General features: G+C 37.3%; 3 protein-coding genes across 3 annotated transcripts; 2 read left to right on the top strand and 1 right to left on the bottom strand.

The window, feature by feature from the left end:
* Window positions 1-25: 25 nt before the first annotated feature.
* On the top strand, window positions 26-5,098 carry LOC306823477 (sialic acid-binding Ig-like lectin 12). Its single transcript, XM_079343036.1, has 8 exons — window positions 26-192; window positions 471-598; window positions 802-863; window positions 943-1,148; window positions 2,464-2,727; window positions 3,246-3,554; window positions 3,738-3,840; window positions 4,280-5,098. Exons 1-8 carry the CDS (start codon window positions 138-140, stop codon window positions 4,335-4,337), a joined length of 1,185 nt encoding a protein of 394 aa, XP_079199162.1. The 5' UTR covers window positions 26-137; the 3' UTR covers window positions 4,338-5,098.
* Window positions 5,099-5,686: 588 nt separating this feature from the next.
* Window positions 5,687-10,027, bottom strand: cd22 (cd22 molecule). The gene is made up of 7 exons (XM_079344025.1): window positions 9,703-10,027; window positions 8,801-9,145; window positions 8,485-8,706; window positions 7,028-7,315; window positions 6,790-6,886; window positions 6,640-6,670; window positions 5,687-6,562 (listed from the first exon to the last, which is right to left on the bottom strand). Exons 1-7 carry the CDS (start codon window positions 9,746-9,748, stop codon window positions 6,515-6,517), a joined length of 1,077 nt encoding a protein of 358 aa, XP_079200151.1. The 5' UTR covers window positions 9,749-10,027; the 3' UTR covers window positions 5,687-6,514.
* Window positions 10,028-12,224: 2,197 nt separating this feature from the next.
* On the top strand, window positions 12,225-16,308 carry LOC306823995 (uncharacterized protein). The gene is made up of 6 exons (XM_079343950.1): window positions 12,225-12,349; window positions 13,237-13,366; window positions 14,152-14,348; window positions 15,192-15,339; window positions 15,851-15,973; window positions 16,089-16,308. The coding sequence occupies exons 2-6, from the start codon at window positions 13,276-13,278 to the stop codon at window positions 16,136-16,138; spliced, it is 609 nt and encodes a 202-aa protein (XP_079200076.1). The 5' UTR covers window positions 12,225-12,349; window positions 13,237-13,275; the 3' UTR covers window positions 16,139-16,308.
* Window positions 16,309-17,276: the final 968 nt, after the last annotated feature.

Genomic DNA, 17,276 nt, shown 5'->3' with positions numbered 1-17,276 from the left:
TGTTCCTTAAGAAGAAAAGCTTGCATTTGACTGATTTGACTAAAGAGAAGTGACAAGAGTCCAGGTATAGGGGAAGGAGAGGGAAAGTGGACAATTGACCCCAATAAACCCATTTATAGCAACAACAGGAGGAGAAGATGGTTGGAGGAGCTGCAAAACGCTTCTGGCTGCTGGTTTCACTTTTCCTAAAAGGTAAGAAAGAGATTACCAGCATCAGCTTCATCAACATCTGACCAAGCATCTGTCTGTGTCAATACTAAAACAACATAGTCAATTTCAAGTCATTAACCCGGATGAAAAAATCAAACTGTAGCATACACAATGTTTTCTGTATATACACACTATATGTTTCAGTGTATTTTACAAAAGGGATTTTCTTTTTATTAGATCTATAAGAACAATTATGACAAAACAGTTCACAATTTGAATGTAGCTGTAACTGAGAAGTTACAATATTCTTTGGCCTCCAGGTGTTGCTGGTGATTGGTCAGTTCATCTCCCCTCAAGTCCTATCTGCGCTCTTAGTGGGTCCTCAGTGGTTCTTCCTTGTTCCTATGACTACCCCCAAAGTTCCAATGAAACCAAGCTCTCTGCTCAGGTAATTCAACAAAGAAGGCTTTGTTAGCAGCCACAGGAAATTCTCTAGTGTGTCTTGAACCAGATGGTTTCTTTGACAAGACTAAAATACTGTATGTGATTATAACAAATAAAAATCTGTTTTTTTGGAGTTATCCAAACAAATAGAGTCTTGTTCAAAAGTTATGTTTATTCAGTAATGGAAAATGTAATGTTCTCCCTTAGGCTGGAGGAGAAGTTTTGTCTGAGATGTGGTGTCTCGAGGACAGCCGATGTGTCACACCTAGGTATCATTTAAGCCACACACAGAGCTCATGCATGTTTGAGACAAGACTTAATATCTAATTGTCTGTATGTCTGTCTCAGATATGTCTTCCACAGCGATGGCATCTTCCCTGATCTATCCTACCAGAGCAGAGTGGAGTACCTTGGACGACCAGGAACAAAGAACTGTTCCCTGAGGATTTCAGATCTGAAGAAGTCGGACAGCGGAACTTATGTATTTTACATCATCACAAGCCACCCGACACAGAAGATGCCGGAGCAGAGAGGTGTACATCTGCTGGTGGCAGGTGAGAAGATATTATTTGATCAACTCTATCAGCTTCTTTGTGAGAAATATGTGTCCCTTTAACAAAGCATTTAAAAAGCACAATTATCAATCATGAATTTAAACTTTTTAAATGATCCTGTTATGTTGTTTCTTTGTGTTAAGACAGTTCCTGTGTCTTCCTGTTTCTTGTTGAACCTCACACTATTTGACTGTCTGAGGTATCATACTTGTCTTGTGTTGCTACAGAGTGGATAGTAGAAATAAACAGAAAACTTATAGTATTTGTACTTTTGTAACGCACATCAGTTTTATTCTTGAGCAAAAACTGTCTGAACTTTAGCACCACTCTATTTCCATTTAACCACTTCCTTTGTGCAATGATCTGCTATTTCCAGAAGTAGAACTGAAACTCAACACAAATGCACTAATTAAGTGTAAACTTAGTGTAATAATCTGTTAATAATAACAATGTTTGTCCAAGACAATCTGTAACATATCTTTCCTTTGTTTAAATTTTGCAGTTTTAGAATAATTCAAAGTTAGTGCAGACACAAAGCACCCTTATTTCTGTGTGTTGGTGTGAGGAAGTGCTGTTTTCATGTTGCGTCAAAAACTTCTTTAGTTGTCTGTCTTGAGTCACATCCTTGTGTTGTTTTTCTTTTCCATGCCATGTCATCCTCTGTAGATCATGACCTGTGACTTTAGTTAAACAAACTTTCAAAACAATATGAACAGAAATGACAAGACAGGTTCAAAGGTGATTAAATATAATACCAGTTTAAGACATTAAACCAGCTGCAACCAGGAAAAATGTTCAGACGACAAGACCTTTTAGCGTGAACTTTGAGAGTTTTGTGAAAGAAGCTAAAAGGAAGGCGGTCAACTAATCCCTTCAAAGGTTTTGCCAACAATTTCTTACTTTACAACCCTATGAGTAAACATTACTCAAAATGCAGTGTAAAAGTCTGATAACAATATTTTTCAGACCTAGTCTATTAATTAAATAATGAATTGAGGATGAAAAGAGTAGTGAAAACCAATCCAAGAAGGGGAAAAAAGAGATAATTCAATTATTGAATTTTTACAGCAGGGGAAATCTTCAATTATTCCTTAAAGAACTATTATACATTTTTTGAATGAATTAAACAGGAAATGTATCTCTAAAATTTGAATTCGATCTTGTGATAGATTTACAAAGACCTAAACTTTTGGAAACATGAAGGACGTATTTGATTCCAAAGTCTGTTTCCGATAAATAAAAATAATCCTACAACACTTTAATTTACAGTTATATTTAAAGTTTATTTTTCTCTTATAACTCTTCATTTCTGCAGACACTTTAAATGCAGTCTCAGTGTCAGCGAATCCATCCAGTGACATCACAGAAGGCAGGACCTTACATCTGGCCTGCTGCAGCCCTGCAGCCACGCCACAGACTCATTTCAAATGGTACAAGAGCACAAGCAGCAGCCCGAAACACACCGAACAAGTGTGGAGCATCAGCAACATCACATCTGAGGCCTCAGGCAGCTACTTCTGTCAAATACAGACCGGGGATAACGTGCAAAACTCAACAATGCTGCACATTGACGTCCAGTGTGAGTAGAGTTTAATACTGAAATGATTCATGTCAATATTTCATGTTTGGTGCAAAGAAAGACAAAAAAATGATGACTGGAAAGAAAGAAGACAGATTGGCAGAGTTAGTGACAGACTAAGACAACCCAACAATCACCCGAGGACAAGTAAAGTGTTTTGAATTTGAATAAATTCCGTAACAAAGAAAGAAAATGTAAAAAAAGACAGAAGAAGGAAAAATGGACAGGAAGCAAAAAAGACATAGACTAACTAATAAAGGAAGAACAACAAAGATGAGAGACAGTTAAACAAAAAGGGAGAATTATATCACAACAAGTGATTGCTACATTTAGAAGAAATGTAGCAATCACTTGTTGAGCTATTTCTTGAGAAATTCATCTTTGGCTAAAAAAAACTTGGCCATATAGTTTAAATAGTTTGTGACATTTTGTTCTTCTGATGTAAAACAATGTGTGTAAAAAATGTTAATTAAACTCGGAAGCATGTGTAACTGACCTTTGACTTCTGCCTTGTCTAGACTCTCCTCGAAGCTTGTCTGTAGTCTCACCATCTGTTGACGTACAAGATGACATTCCCGTGACTCTGACCTGCAGCAGTGATGCTAACCCACCTGTCCGCACATACTCTTGGTACACGGGTGCAGCATGTCTCCCTACATCAGACAAAAGCTTCTATCAAGCGAGACAAACCCTGGCCGCAAAGACAGGAAAAGCTCCCATGCTCAGCAGCACCAACATTACCACAAAGGAGCCAGGACTGCACTGCTGTGTTGCACGTAACAAACATGGATCACAGACTTGCAGTGTGACACTCACAAGCTCCAGAGGTGGGTCAATAAAGAGTCTGCACATTTGCTCCACCGTCCTGCACAAACATAGTTGTAAGGCCCTTTCACACATGCACTGCACTCCTGATTTTTTCCGATGCACATTGTAATTTAGATACTTCATAAGGCAGTGTGACCAAAGTTTAGTGTTGACTCATCTCATCTCTTTTCTGTCCACTAAAGCATTAACCCCATCAGAGTCTTCAGGAGGCAGATGGGTGCTGATCGGCGTAACCATAGGAGTTCTGTTGGTTGTTATAGCAACAGTAGCCTTTCTCATGACCAGGTGAGTTCCTTGCTTAACTAACAACCAATAGCAAAAACAGAATCTGAGTATTCAAGGAAAAGGACTGTAGCTGGATTGTTCAAAAACATTCAATAGGTATAAAAGTCACTGCTTCAGTACTTTCAATAAGCATCACATGAATAACAGAATCAATGAGGCATGTTTAAAAACAGTAAAAACTGGCATATACAAAATGTGTGGTCATAATAGGAATTCACAGGTTGCTGCTTGGACTGACATAGTTTAATATGCCAATCATGTCTGATATCAAATGGTTGTAAATGGAGAATGTGATACCATTAGATTTGTAAATATTATCCTAAAACATTTAATCAGTTTCTATTTTCTATTAAATTACAAGAAGAATAAATCAAGGTAGCAATAACTCAATAATGTGAATGTGGGTGTCTTTGGAGGAATAATCTGTTTGTCCTTTCAGGAGACGAAAGTCATCAAGAAACCAGTCATACGCCCTCACAGCGACAACTGCATCTTAAGGATTCAACAAGACCAGGACCTATTGTGTGTGAACTACAAATAGAGGACAGACACACAAAAGACAAGAGACTTTTTTTTCATTGCACGCCAACAACTGAAGAGAGGTATAACTCGATCTTGTCTGCTTACCTTCATGCATTGTGTGCATTTAATGTGGAAACAACTTGAAACTAAAGCACATTTCAGCCTGGTTGGACATTACTGAAATTGTGTCTGCGGAAAAGGCGACAGCTTTAAAGCCTGTTGACAGTGATGTTATTTCACACAGAGAGCCTGCTCGTGTGCCTGATTCTACTGCACATTCAGGCAAACATGACAGAGCTGAATCACTGAAGCTCTGGGGGGTCAGTGCAGTCAGCTGAAAGTCAGCTATGTCATTTGTTCATTTGTTTTAAGTGCAGTTAGGAAGTGGAGGAAGCTAAATGCTATTGCAAGAATTCACATCGCCATTTTCTAGTTAAAAACTTTATTTATAAATGAGAAATTAGATCCTCTTAGACCTTTTTAGCCCCAAACTGTGATAAAAAGCGCTGTGCTCAGGCTGTTTGAATTGAGACAGTATCTGGTGTGACGTTAAATACACCCTTGACAGTTTGTCACAAAAGACTACGGAAGACATCCAGAACTGTTGTAAGCACTTACACAAAGCAATTACTGTATAAGCAATGTCCAGCATGAAAGCCTGTTTGTGATGATGAGCATGATGATGATGATGATGGAAAATGTGATCCTAATGATCCAATTAAATGCTGTTGTAAGAGAGGACTGTGTGGTTTGGGGTAAACTGTTCCTGTGATAAGACTCATACAGACACAGACCAGAGCCTGAGGAGATGTGGAGGAGGGTGATAAACCAGCAGGACAATGCTCTGACAGCCGGACATACATGTACAAAATGAACTTAAACATCAAGCCATCATCTAGTTATTCTCTATTTTAAGAATATAGTCTTTGTCTTTTGTTTGTATTATCACGACAATAGTAGTTGACTGTTGCCTACATGCAGTTTTGAAAAGGAAAGTAATAGCGCTTTAAATTTCATTTAAAAAAATCTTCACATCAACATTAAGGCAATTACTCAGTCGAATTAACATCATCACATAACGTTTTTTACATAACGTTAAAACAAGAAACAGAGCTAATTATTGGTGCATATTTAATTATTGAAGGCTACACAGTGTGTCACTAGAGAGTTGTTCAAAATAAGTTTACGAACCACGTTAGAGAGTGACATTAAGAGTACGTAAGATATTTAATAAAAAACCTTTGTTTTTTTCAATGTCATTGTCAGCTGTCACATGTTGAGGGAGACTTGACTCATGAATGAGATCAGAACATTTATTGCATGACAAAACTCTTTAATAAAAAACTTTAATCAGATAACCTTATCCATCAGATAACCATAGGTCATTACAGAGGCCAGCATTTAAATTAAACTTTAATATATGACAGCTTTTAATGTAAACAAATGGCAGTCAGTCCCTGAATGACCAAAATGGTATCACTGCTATCTCAAAGACACTCTTACACATCAAATCCATAGACTTGAGGCTGTGTTGTTGTATTCATGAATGTTTTTTATTAATATGATGTATTTTTTTGCAAGTACACTGGCATTATAAAAGCTTAAAATACAACTTTAACCAACCCAAGCCTTAAGAGGACATTGTTCAGGTCAATTATATAAATAATTGTAATGATCTTTATTTACGGTCCAGTCCGCAGTTTCAACTGAAGGGGGCAGCATTTTCATGATTCAACTTGTGACTAAAATTCGATCAAGAACAATATTCACCGGACACAAATTGTAATGTAAAGAAATAAACATAGAGATAAGAATAAAGCATGAATTGGTCCTCTCCGCTTTCATTTTGGTGAAGTATTGTCCAATAAAATGCACAGTGCTTCTCTGTGGGTCTTTCTTTATGACAGGAACAGCAGTGGTGTCTTATTGATGACATTTAATACTCTTACATGTTTTCATGTGTCACAAAGAGGTATGACGGAAGAAGATTAACCTGCTCTTGAGCTGTTCGTCCAGTTTTTGTAGTCACTCTCCATTCACAGCACAAGTCACGGACAATTTTATGCCAAGTTTCAAGTCAGCATGTATTGTTATTAAATGCCATCACTTGTCTCTGCAATGCTTAAACAGACATTTCCTGCTGGCTGTCTTTTTAATTCATTACTGCAGTGCTTACATTTTCATAGTCATGGTCATTCGCCTGAAACATAACAGGGCAAATTAGACAATTTCATATTAAACACTGACCATAATTAATTTATACTGTGTTCTTCTTACCTCTTTATTTTTATTTTTTCTCTGTGTCCTCCTTTAAAATGAAACGAGAAGAGCTTTCAAAGTATATTCTTTCAAATTCATGTAAAACATACTAAAATGATATATGATATGATAATATCTGAGAGATATGAATTGGATAACTGAACTTACCAAGCCCATATGATAACCAGTGAAAGAAGCAGCAATATTACAGCTTTGACTCCAACCAGGAGGTAGACTTTGAATACTGAGAAAGAACTCCAAAGGTCTGCATGAAAAGTTCAGCAAGACTTTAAATTGTTTTCAATTGATAAAAAAAAAACTCAGTAAAAGATAGATTGTTATGGAAATGAAGACGATAACCCTCTTTTTATTGAGGGATTTCATGTGACTGTTAAACTGTACAAACCATGGTTTTGGGCACTTATGGTTAGCAGCACCTCAGTTGAGTTGGTTTCTCCGACTGTGTTCCTGACCTGGCACAGGTAGAGTCCAGTATGGGACAGCTCCATAGAGGGGAGAGACATCACCTGTCCTGAGCCCACCTGGAACATGGAGCTGGGAGAAGCTGTCCTCCTGAACCAGGTGTAGTTTTCTGCTGCAGGGTTAGCAGAGCTGCTGCAGGTCAGATTCACACTGCTGCCCTCTTTTAGGGTATCAGTATAATTCACCTCGACAGACACATTCAAAGGAGGATCTGTAAAATATACACAACAACAGTTTGATACACTCACTTGAGGACTGTGTAGCCCATAGACCTCATAAAAAGATGAATGCAGTGACATCTCCTTAAACGAGAGGACAACGCATTTAGCTCCCCCTCCTGATTGACTGCAGTACATGTCATGGACTCTGCCTCCTTCATGTTAACAGATGGGACATGGGTTAAACTATAAAATCAGAACACTTGTTCTTTTTTTAATCATGTATTTTGTCTTTTTTATGCCTTATTGTAGAAGTTGAGTTTGAATAGGTTATTTGAACATTAAAAGGGTAAAGGAACAGAGAGAGGAGACATAAACACGAACTGTAAGTGTCCTTATATATTATCAGAAAGTGAAATCTGTGTTTTGAAAGGGGCAGGAGAACAAAATCAAAGCATAGTTGGCAGCTTAACTAGCTTAACAAAATCATGTAAGTTCGCACATGTTATGGGCATAGACTGTAAGTTGTGGAGGATATTTTGGCTTTTTATTACAGTGAGAGGAGGGGCAGACCGTCAACTGCAGGTAAAGTAAAGAGGGAAATTTGCTGCCTGAAAAAACACCCTCTAAAACCTAAGTAAGGTTTGAAATCAACCTGACAAAACCTGAGGATTTCAATGTGTACTAAAATCTTTATGTCTCAGCCTCTGTATCATATAGAGACATCAAAATAAAAACATTTGAATGCTTAAACTTGTGGCTTTAACGCTGAATTGAAATTGCCTTTGCACTTTAAGTCATGATCAAAATCGTCAAAAAAACAAAACAAGAAGGAAGGGCAGACGATGTGTTGCGTCTTTAAGAAAGAAGTATGGCAGCCTCTCATCAGGTCTCAATAGGCTCCCATGTCACCTTGGTTGGCATATTTGGAGCTAACATCCCTGTTTACAGTCTTTTTGCAAGGCCAAGTTAACTAGCTGCTGGATTTAGTGTCTTATCTAATAAATGAACGTGAAAGTGGTCGGCCATCTTTTTTTCACATCTAATTCGAGGTCATTAGACACAGTTCTGTAAAGCTCCTTTATAGTCTTCAGACCACTTAAAGCTTTTTAAACTATGTCATAATTATCCAAATATTGTTGTTTAAAATGTTGAAAGATTCCATACTTGTGTACATCACATACAATCATTCAACCAATAATTCAATGGTGAATATACTTACACAAAACATCTAGAGCTACAGGATCCGATTTCAATGACTCCTGCCCTTCAACTGCACACAAGTAATTCCCAGCATCCTCTGCCTGAGCCTCGAACACTGGTTTGGATACTGGGTGTCCGTCTTTGAACCAAACTGTGCTTTGAAGATGGCAGGATGTTTTACATTCAAGACTCACGCTGTCTCCTGCTCTCACAGCGTCAGGGTGCACTCTGGCTTGCAGCCCTTGATGTCGCAAGTTTAAAAAAACAGAGAACGAGAAAAGTTACATTTTTTTTATCTAAGATGTACAATAAAGTTAATTCCAGACAAAACGTACCTGTGACAGAGAGATACACTGACTTCCTACTGCGCCACCCATACTCGTCAGTGTCAAACCTGAAGTAGTAATACCCAGCGTCATTATGCTGCAGGTCATGGAGTACCAGGCCACAGTCGTGCTGCTGGTCGCCAATGTATTCAAAGCGATCCCGATATGAAGGAAGGTGTGACAGCTTCACGCGTGTCCATGCGCCATTTTTCAATTCCCCTTTGGACCACTCAGTGTTTTTAACAGTTTGTCCATCTTTGTAATTGTATGAGCAATTGAACACCACTGATGACCCCTCCACAGCGCATGGATTTGGGTTTGCAAAAGTCACAGACAAATCAGCACTCTCAGTTCCTGCACAGAGACCAGGGAGATATCATGGACTGTGTTTAACATGAACTTGACAGAAAAACAAGCACAATTATAAATCAACAACAATCTTTATGTAACTGATAGAACGTATTTTCATGGATTCATTCATCTTGATACATTTGTGGATATATCTTTTAATTGTGTCAACCTTGTGAGAGTAATTCATTTCGGTTTGTGAAGATGTACTACATACATGTGTAAGAGATCACATTACAGTAGTAGCAGAGTTATATTTGGTTTGGAGCCAAGTGTCTGTTGTTGTCTGAGAGATTTAGCTTAACATAGATGTTTGACTCAAGGAGTCAAGGAGATGAGTTCTTCATGCCTTATACAGAGTGAAGTATTTATGGGCTGTCTTTCTGGCAGAATACAAGGAACACTGTGAAGAAGAATACTTGGCCTGTGACAATCCTCTGGCAGATTAGTTTTGTAGAAACATTTTCAAAACAAATAACCAGCCAAGTTACATTTAATAAATCTTTCTTTAAATACAATCCAGTATTTTGTCTGAGAACATGAATTAAAAAGTAACTGCTTACCTACTCCAAGAAATAAAAGCATCAGGAAAGCGATCATCGTCTCCATATCAGCGACAAAACACAAAATGCGGTGAAGGAAAAGTCAGTTATGGACTTTTTTACATTTGTTACATCTTTCATAAGTAGGCATGAAAGAAGGCAGCATAAATCCGGAAGAAGAATAAAACAAAGCAGTGCACTTCGTCTCAAGCTGATCGAAATAAGGTTTGTTTCCTGAGCGTGAGGGTCTGTAACCTTAAAAACATCATGACCATATGATGGAAGGAGGTTTCTGTTTTTCCAGTTAATTTGAATGGTTCTTTAGAGCAGGATGTGTGAGCAGAAATGGAGAAGTTGTGGTTGATACTCAGTTCATTTACCGTATGTTTTCAGTTTCTTCTTCTAAAATGCCTCCTTTAGCAAGCATGTCTTCTTTTGGGCAATTGCTAAAATATAATGATATCCATTGCCTTACAGTGTTTTTAATTGTTGGATTAAGGAGCTTTGCACTAAAAAAGAGCTCTTAGTCATGAAACGTTCAACATGTCAGTACAACAGTCAGGACTTTAGATCATGAGTGGGCAATTATTTTTTACAAGGGGCCACATGAGAAACCCACATTTTGTCAGAGGGCCGCACCAAAAATACCTTGAACTCTGCTCAATGTTCTCTCACTGTAAATACAAAATTATATATTTTGAATAGCTGGTGCTGGCAATCAGAGGAATACAAATAGTCTGTGAATATTTGTAGAAATAGGCTTTGTTAAAATGTGGTGTACAGGTCAATAAAAATAAAAAATAGATGTAATAAAACAAAAAAAGTGAAATGCCGTGTAATTTATTTTTAACTTATCTTTACAAGCAAAGAAAAACATTTTCACATTGTTTTTCATCTCATTCATTCACTTAAGTGAGAATAATCCAGTCTATCTTCATCCAGTCACTTAGTCTTGTCATTCGTCTTGTACACATTAGTCTTTAATTACCTGTTTATAATTTTGGCTTCTTGTTATTATTTAATGTTTACATTGTACACAGAGAACACTGTATATAAAAATAAATTCCCTTTTTGTTAAACATACCTGGACAATAAAACTGATTCTGTCTTGGGCTTCAACAAGGACATTCAAATATGTCTGAATGTCTAAGGTGGCTGTGTGAATGACAGCTGAGAGGTGCTCGTCATCACTGAAAGAGGATCTGTGTTTGATATGTTTAACTTCATCACTGGGAATGTCTGTTCACATATGTAGTTAGATCAAAAGAGGACAAGCATCTTCTGAACATTACTATAGTCATACTCGGCCGCTTTGTCCTTCAGCTGAAGCTCCAAGTTTGCAGCCACGTCCTCAACCCGCCTCCTCACAGTGCGTCAGGAGAGTGACACGTTGTCAAGCGCTCCTTTTTCTCCGTCAGTGCAACAGAGTCCAATAAACACTCCTGAATAAACTCTCCCTCAGAAAACGTCTTACTGTTTCTGCCAACTCGTCCTGATGGCATCTCTGGCTGTGTAACGTCTTGTAAGAAACCCTTGTTGGGTTTGTAGCTTCGCTAGCAACGCAGTTTACCTTCACTCACGTGCGCACTGCGTGCAGTCTATGGTCCATACGAAAGTAATACGAACGTAGCGTCTTTCAAAATAAAAGCGTGAGAGTTGTATTGCATTCACGGCTTAAACATACATGTCTATTTTTGTTTTGGCCGGATGTGGCCCGCGGGCCGTTGTTTGCCAAGTTCTGCTTTAGATGATGATTTTTTTAGCTGCACCAAACAATCAGTTCCAACCAGACTTAATTCAATGAATTTTAATATATTCAACAAAATTAATTCAAAACATTTGCTTTTATTAACTACTCAAAGTTGGGCATAATCCAAACTAGTGTGTAAAACAAACAAACCTGCTTTACGTCATCCTGTTTCATAGCATTTAGCTGGTTTTAAGGATTATTATTTGAAACATTCACTGCATTAAATCTTTCTCTTTCACTTTGTAGAATACATTATCACTTTCAACCTAACCATTAATGGAGCTGACATTCAAAGAAAAAAAAACATTACAGTAACTGTCTCTTATTGTGTTTGATTTTGGTTTTAAATCTCTCTAATTAAGCTTTTTTGTGTTGTAATTTTTTTTAAATTGTTTGTTAATTGTTGTTGTTCATTCATTTCACTCGTGTCTGAACTACTTCATGTGAGTGTTGTTAAGGTTTATAGCAGTGATAGGAGCCAAGCTGTGCCCATGTATTTGAAAGTTAAATTTTGTTTTGCAAGTATAAAGCTCATTCTGTAAGAGAAGACTTGAGGGAAATTAAGGGGGGGGGGTGCACTTGTGTGTGTGACTGAGAGTTGAAGTAAATGAGGATTCAGGGTAGTCGACTGATGTTACTCCCAGCAGCTATTATTGGCTCAGGCCAATAGGGGAACGTCTTTCTGCTCAACCTGTTTGTTTCGCATTTTCAGAAATCCATCTCATCAAACAGGAAGAAGTCCACATTCCTTTAAAGGCCTCGTTCTTATTGACACCGTTCCTGGTCTAGAAGGAGGATGGAGTGAGACAGACAGAAAGAGAGGGCTAGAGAGAGAGAACTTTAAAAGGAGTATTATCACAATCTACAGAAAAGGAAGCGACCTGCGGACCTGCTGGGAATTTTCTAGTTCATTTTGCGGTCAGTGTCTTTTTTCCCCCAGATTCTCAGTTTTTCTTGATGCTTCAAGGAAGAATTTTACAGTAATTCCATATGTCATGTGAGAAAGAATTAGATTTCGGGACCAAATAGTCATATGGTGGATGACAGGATTACAGCATTGATTTGAAAAATTAAAAGAATTGATTAAAAACTCAGTTGACAAATAAAATATGCCTATAAAATGGTGGTAGATTATTTGGAAGCCTGTCAGCTCTGCAAATAGAACATAAGTAGCCACGATATTGTGCTTCAAATAACTGACAGTATAAAGAAACTGTGTGGCAACGCAACAGAGGAGAAGTCACACACAGTAAATACTGATTTGGTTGTGCTGATCTTTTGTGCTTATTGTTTCTTAATGTGAAAGGTAAAACTCAAAGACTTTTGTCCATCCACAAAAGAGAGCCATTTTTTTCCACACTATAGTTATGAGAATAAGTTCTTGAATAAGTAATAGTTTCTAAAAGTCATGAAAGACTTTTATATGTATGTATTTTGGATGTATTCTATTGCTCAAACTTCATAGGCCAACCAGTATAAGTCTAATAGTGCAATATTAATGAGATATGTTTTACATATTTTACAGTGATTCTTTCCCAGCATCATGTATACAAAAACAAAACCTGTTTGAAGTATCCAAAAATACTCTCAGCTCTTTCTTATGAGGCATTGAGTCATTGTTTCTAAAATAATAGAGGTGTGACATATTATTGAGCTTGTTACCTGCCCTCAGGTATCAGTCTTCAGCAGCACTCTCATTTAACAACATTCACTGACAATGATCTATGGAGAAACAATTGCATTTCATGATGTGATTTCTTTATTGTTGCATCGAAGTTGAAGTTACATCTTCTAAACAATTGTAGAGTTATCGATGGCCTAAAAGACACTGAGTGGAGAAAAAGATGGAGAAGAAGGGGAGAATACAGACGATGAAGGTGTATCACCTGTGGGTGCTGCTGTTGGCTCTGCTCCAAGTCTCCACACCCACCTCAGGTAATTAACCCCAGCAAATATTCAGCATAAAAGACCTAGACAAGTGACGCGCAAGTTTCCAAATCTTACTGACATTAATATGAACACATTGATTACTGCAGTGTGTAAAAAGACAGATCTTTGATGATGTAAGATTTTCAGTGAAATGTAAATTAATGGACGAATGTTTGCATCAAGAATGCTCCCACCCTGCCAAGAAAATCTTTCAGGGAAACCCGAGTTTCCCTTCATTTGAATATTCAAAATACAATGAAAATGTCACGCATCAGATGAAGGTAAAATGTGTTTCTAAGGAGGTTTTTGCTGGTAATGAAACAGGACTACAAAAACAAAGTAGACACATACAGAGAACAATATTATTGTTGAAATAATTTATATATACAACTTCTGATGTAGGGTTAAATGTAGACAGTGTCATTCTGCTGCTGAAAACACCTTTTAAACACATTTTTCCCGAGCAAGAGAATAAGAATTTGTTGTGCATTAGACATTAAAAATAAAGCTCAACCTGATATGAGAAGAAAAGACAAGACCAGCAAAGACAAAAAGCTTCTGACTTTGTCCACAGGGTGCGCCAAAAATCCACACAATCTCAAAAATCCTCGCAGATGCTTTATTTGGTTTAAACACATAACTCAATAACGATCTGATATCGTTGTCATATTTTTTGCAGCGTGTTTTGGAAGAAGACGACTGCTTCCCTTATCTTGTGCTGTCTCTGAGTATATTTGTGGGGCTTCTATTGATCCATTCCTTTCTGTTACATAACCTGATCACTGTTTCAGCTCTAAACACAACCAGTCGCCCCTCCCCTGTGGAGTACCTCACACGCCCAGCTAATGTCACAGTGGCTGTGGGAGAACCTGCAGTGTTTCTCTGTGGAGTCCCTGAAACGTCTCCAAACATCACGCTAACTCTCTACAGCAATCATGGTAACTACAGTCTCACCTGCCCTCAAGGCCACATGGAGGACATCCCCCAGGTATGGCGGTGATAAATGCAAACATGCACATATATATACACACACACACACACACTGACTTAGATTATAAAACAACTAACGCAGCAACGTTTCCTGTTTGTATGTAAATTTAGACCACAAAGAATATTGGATGAATTCATGGTGGAAGGAAGTCTCTAAAAGCATTTGAACGGAAACTTTCTAGGTATAGAAAGATTGGAAAACATCAGGACTTTACTAGGGGCTAACTAAAGAAATGTAAATATTATAATACTTAACTTCAACTAACATAACCATATCTGATATGTTGCGGATTTAGTCCATAAACATTTTGCAAGGGTTCTGATTCTCCAAGAATGATTTTACAGTAATGTCCACAATGTCGCACAATCAGCCTTTCCTTCACAATATGCAACAATCATACACCACACAAGCAGAAGAAGAAAAAAGATGTACATCAAGTGGATGTGACGCAAAATGCAAACACAATGTGTGGTCAAATTCACGACAAACAAGAAGAAGAATAAAGCATTTGGTTGTGAGTTATGTTTGCTTCCTGCAGTGGTGCATGTGTGGTTTGAATTCACTCTTGGAACCAGTAATGTAAGTGTCATGACTCAAATAGTTTTTTCACACTCATCTGAAGTGTTGTTTTAATCAGGTTTGGATGTGTTAAAAGTGTTTGGACCTGTGTGAACACTGTAAACTTGAAACTTGTTGAAGTGAACTTTTTCAGCAACACATCCATACCTCACCAGCCAGCTGTCCACTGTCTACACCTGTCATCCTATGTAGGCTGAGTCAAATAAGGTTCATATCCCAGGTATATTTTGTGTCATTCTGATCATGAATGTTCTCTCTCAGGCTCTCTATGGCAGCTGTGAAGTGAAGAAAGGACAGTCTTTGGCTGTTTGGACCATCAAGGGAACGTCTTTCTCTGACAACGGCACACGAGTTGAATGTCAGCAGTTACAGAATCCTGACAAACGTGTTGCTCACCTACGGGTTTATGGTAGAGACTCTTCAATTGTTTTTATATGTTCATAGCCATGATATCAAATCATGTCATCATTTATCATTTTGTTCTTTTAATTCAGCAGTTTTGCAATTGGCCTGGCATGATCTCAATCAGCTATTGTTAAAGATCCTGTGATGAACTTATAATCTGAGTCTCTTCTGGAGACCCCTGAATCGACAATGTGTCACTTATAGATGCCTGTAGACAAAGCAGCACCTTTCATTCTTTACTGATTTTGAAATATAGTATTTTATTTTTTAATTAAATAAATCTCATTCTATGTTCTATTGTCACACATAATAGAAGTCACAGAGCCTTAATTTGTTGTTCTTTTTGTCAAGCATGAGCATCAAGCTTAAAGCTTGTTGTCCCCTTTAACTCTATTTCAGCCATTTAGTCAGACATTGTTAGATATAAGATATAATAATGCAAAAATGACCTTTCTTATGTTGTTGTTGTTTTTTGCTTTATCACAATCCCTCCTTCCCTTCCTCATTATTCTTAGATAATGGCACAAACCATGCCATTGTCATTGGTTGTGTCATTGGGGGTTTCTTCGGCATGCTGTTGGTGGTTGTTCTCGTGTACATCACGCTGCAACGATCTGAGACCTTCCAGAATTGCTTCAGTAAGTACAAATTAGATTTAATTAATTAATTAAAATTAAATAAATACACGATGAAATGCAATGCCTGAACAACCATATGTAAAAGATGTTAAGAAATGTCCGTCTTTTTTTCTAGGGGGAAAAGTAGCTGAAGGCGATATGGCAACAATTGTAACAAAGGACTAAAAGCAAAGTCAATACGTTACTTTGTAAGATATACCTATAGTCATACGTATAATTATTCACCAGAACAATTTGTTTTGTTAGAAATCCTTTGACAAATTTTAGTGACGTTCAAGCTGGATTTATCCCGTCTCTCTGTTCAAGTCGAATCCAATCTGGAACCAATCTGGAACTTAGTCTATCTATCTATCTATCTATCTATCTATCTATCTATCTATCTATCTATCTATCTATCTATCTATCTATCTATCTATCTATCTATCTATCTATCTATCTATCTATCTATCTATCTATCTATCTATCTATCTATCTATCTATCTATCTATCTATCTATCTATCTATCTAGTTCACCTCCTTTTTTCTTTTAGCATCATTCATTGAACCTTGCATGTCTGTGTGCTTACTTCTTCAAGCAATTTAGCAAAACAAAACAAAAAAGATTTAACCAGCCAACTTTCCCTCTAAGGTTGTCTATTCTTTCTCACCGTTAATAGAGCACAAAACTATTTGTGTTTGTGCTCTTTAAAGTTGCACAAACTCTTTTCACTTCTCACTTCTTTCTTTTTTTCCTTTGGTCTAAATTCTAAAAATATCTAATCTTTGTGAGATGAGTTACTGACCAGTGCAGTCTGTGGTCAAAAAGATGTTATGAAAGTGCTGAGAAAGTTATCACAAAATGATCACATGCAGACAGAACATTTCAGGAAATTATCTTTGTTTTAAAACTGTATAGGAAAAAACTATGGAAAGTAAAATACTCTATGAAGCTCTTATTCCACGGATAATAAACCCTAGGCTCCGTTACAAAGAGAAATATTCTTTTTGAAAGACCTGACTCTAAAAATAACAATAAAACTACAACTTATATTACATGAGAACATTTTGCACTTTGTATTAATTCAAATCTCCTAAGAAAATAATGTTGTGTCTTTATTCAATGAGGTAGCAAAGTGAGTGTATGTAATCATATAGAGTTAGGTATTTATTCAGGTATTTGCATTCAGAAGTTAATGGCCCTAATGTTTGTTTTCAAATTGCTTGTCTTTGCATAAAGGCAAAGTTCAGTGGATCTTAGTCCTACAGTTCCCAAAAATGAATTAATGCATGTGTCAGATGCTATGCTGTAATGCTGTTAATGCTG

Source organism: Symphodus melops (assembly GCF_947650265.1).
Source record: "Symphodus melops genome assembly, chromosome: 5".
In the NCBI taxonomy this organism is placed as follows: Eukaryota; Metazoa; Chordata; class Actinopteri; order Labriformes; family Labridae; genus Symphodus; species Symphodus melops.
This window is presented reverse-complemented; position numbering and strand designations above follow the sequence as displayed.

Bases quoted from the DNA above. Each gene is read 5' to 3' on its own strand.
- LOC306823995 (XM_079343950.1), top strand. From the start codon at position 13,276: ATGGAGAAGAAGGGGAGAATACAGACGATGAAGGTGTATCACCTGTGG. The intron at 14,349-15,191 runs GTATGGCGGTGA...GTTCTCTCTCAG, and splicing joins ACATGGAGGACATCCCCCAG to GCTCTCTATGGCAGCTGTGA. The intron at 15,340-15,850 runs GTAGAGACTCTT...CATTATTCTTAG, and splicing joins TGCTCACCTACGGGTTTATG to ATAATGGCACAAACCATGCC.
- cd22 (XM_079344025.1), bottom strand. From the start codon at position 9,748: ATGGAGACGATGATCGCTTTCCTGATGCTTTTATTTCTTGGAGTAG. The intron at 8,707-8,800 runs GTACGTTTTGTC...TGCGACATCAAG, and splicing joins AGTGTATCTCTCTGTCACAG to GGCTGCAAGCCAGAGTGCAC. The intron at 6,671-6,789 runs GTAAGTTCAGTT...TTCATTTTAAAG, and splicing joins CTGGTTATCATATGGGCTTG to GAGGACACAGAGAAAAAATA.
- LOC306823477 (XM_079343036.1), top strand. From the start codon at position 138: ATGGTTGGAGGAGCTGCAAAACGCTTCTGGCTGCTGGTTTCACTTTTC. The intron at 1,149-2,463 runs GTGAGAAGATAT...TCATTTCTGCAG, and splicing joins TGTACATCTGCTGGTGGCAG to ACACTTTAAATGCAGTCTCA. The intron at 3,555-3,737 runs GTGGGTCAATAA...TGTCCACTAAAG, and splicing joins GACACTCACAAGCTCCAGAG to CATTAACCCCATCAGAGTCT.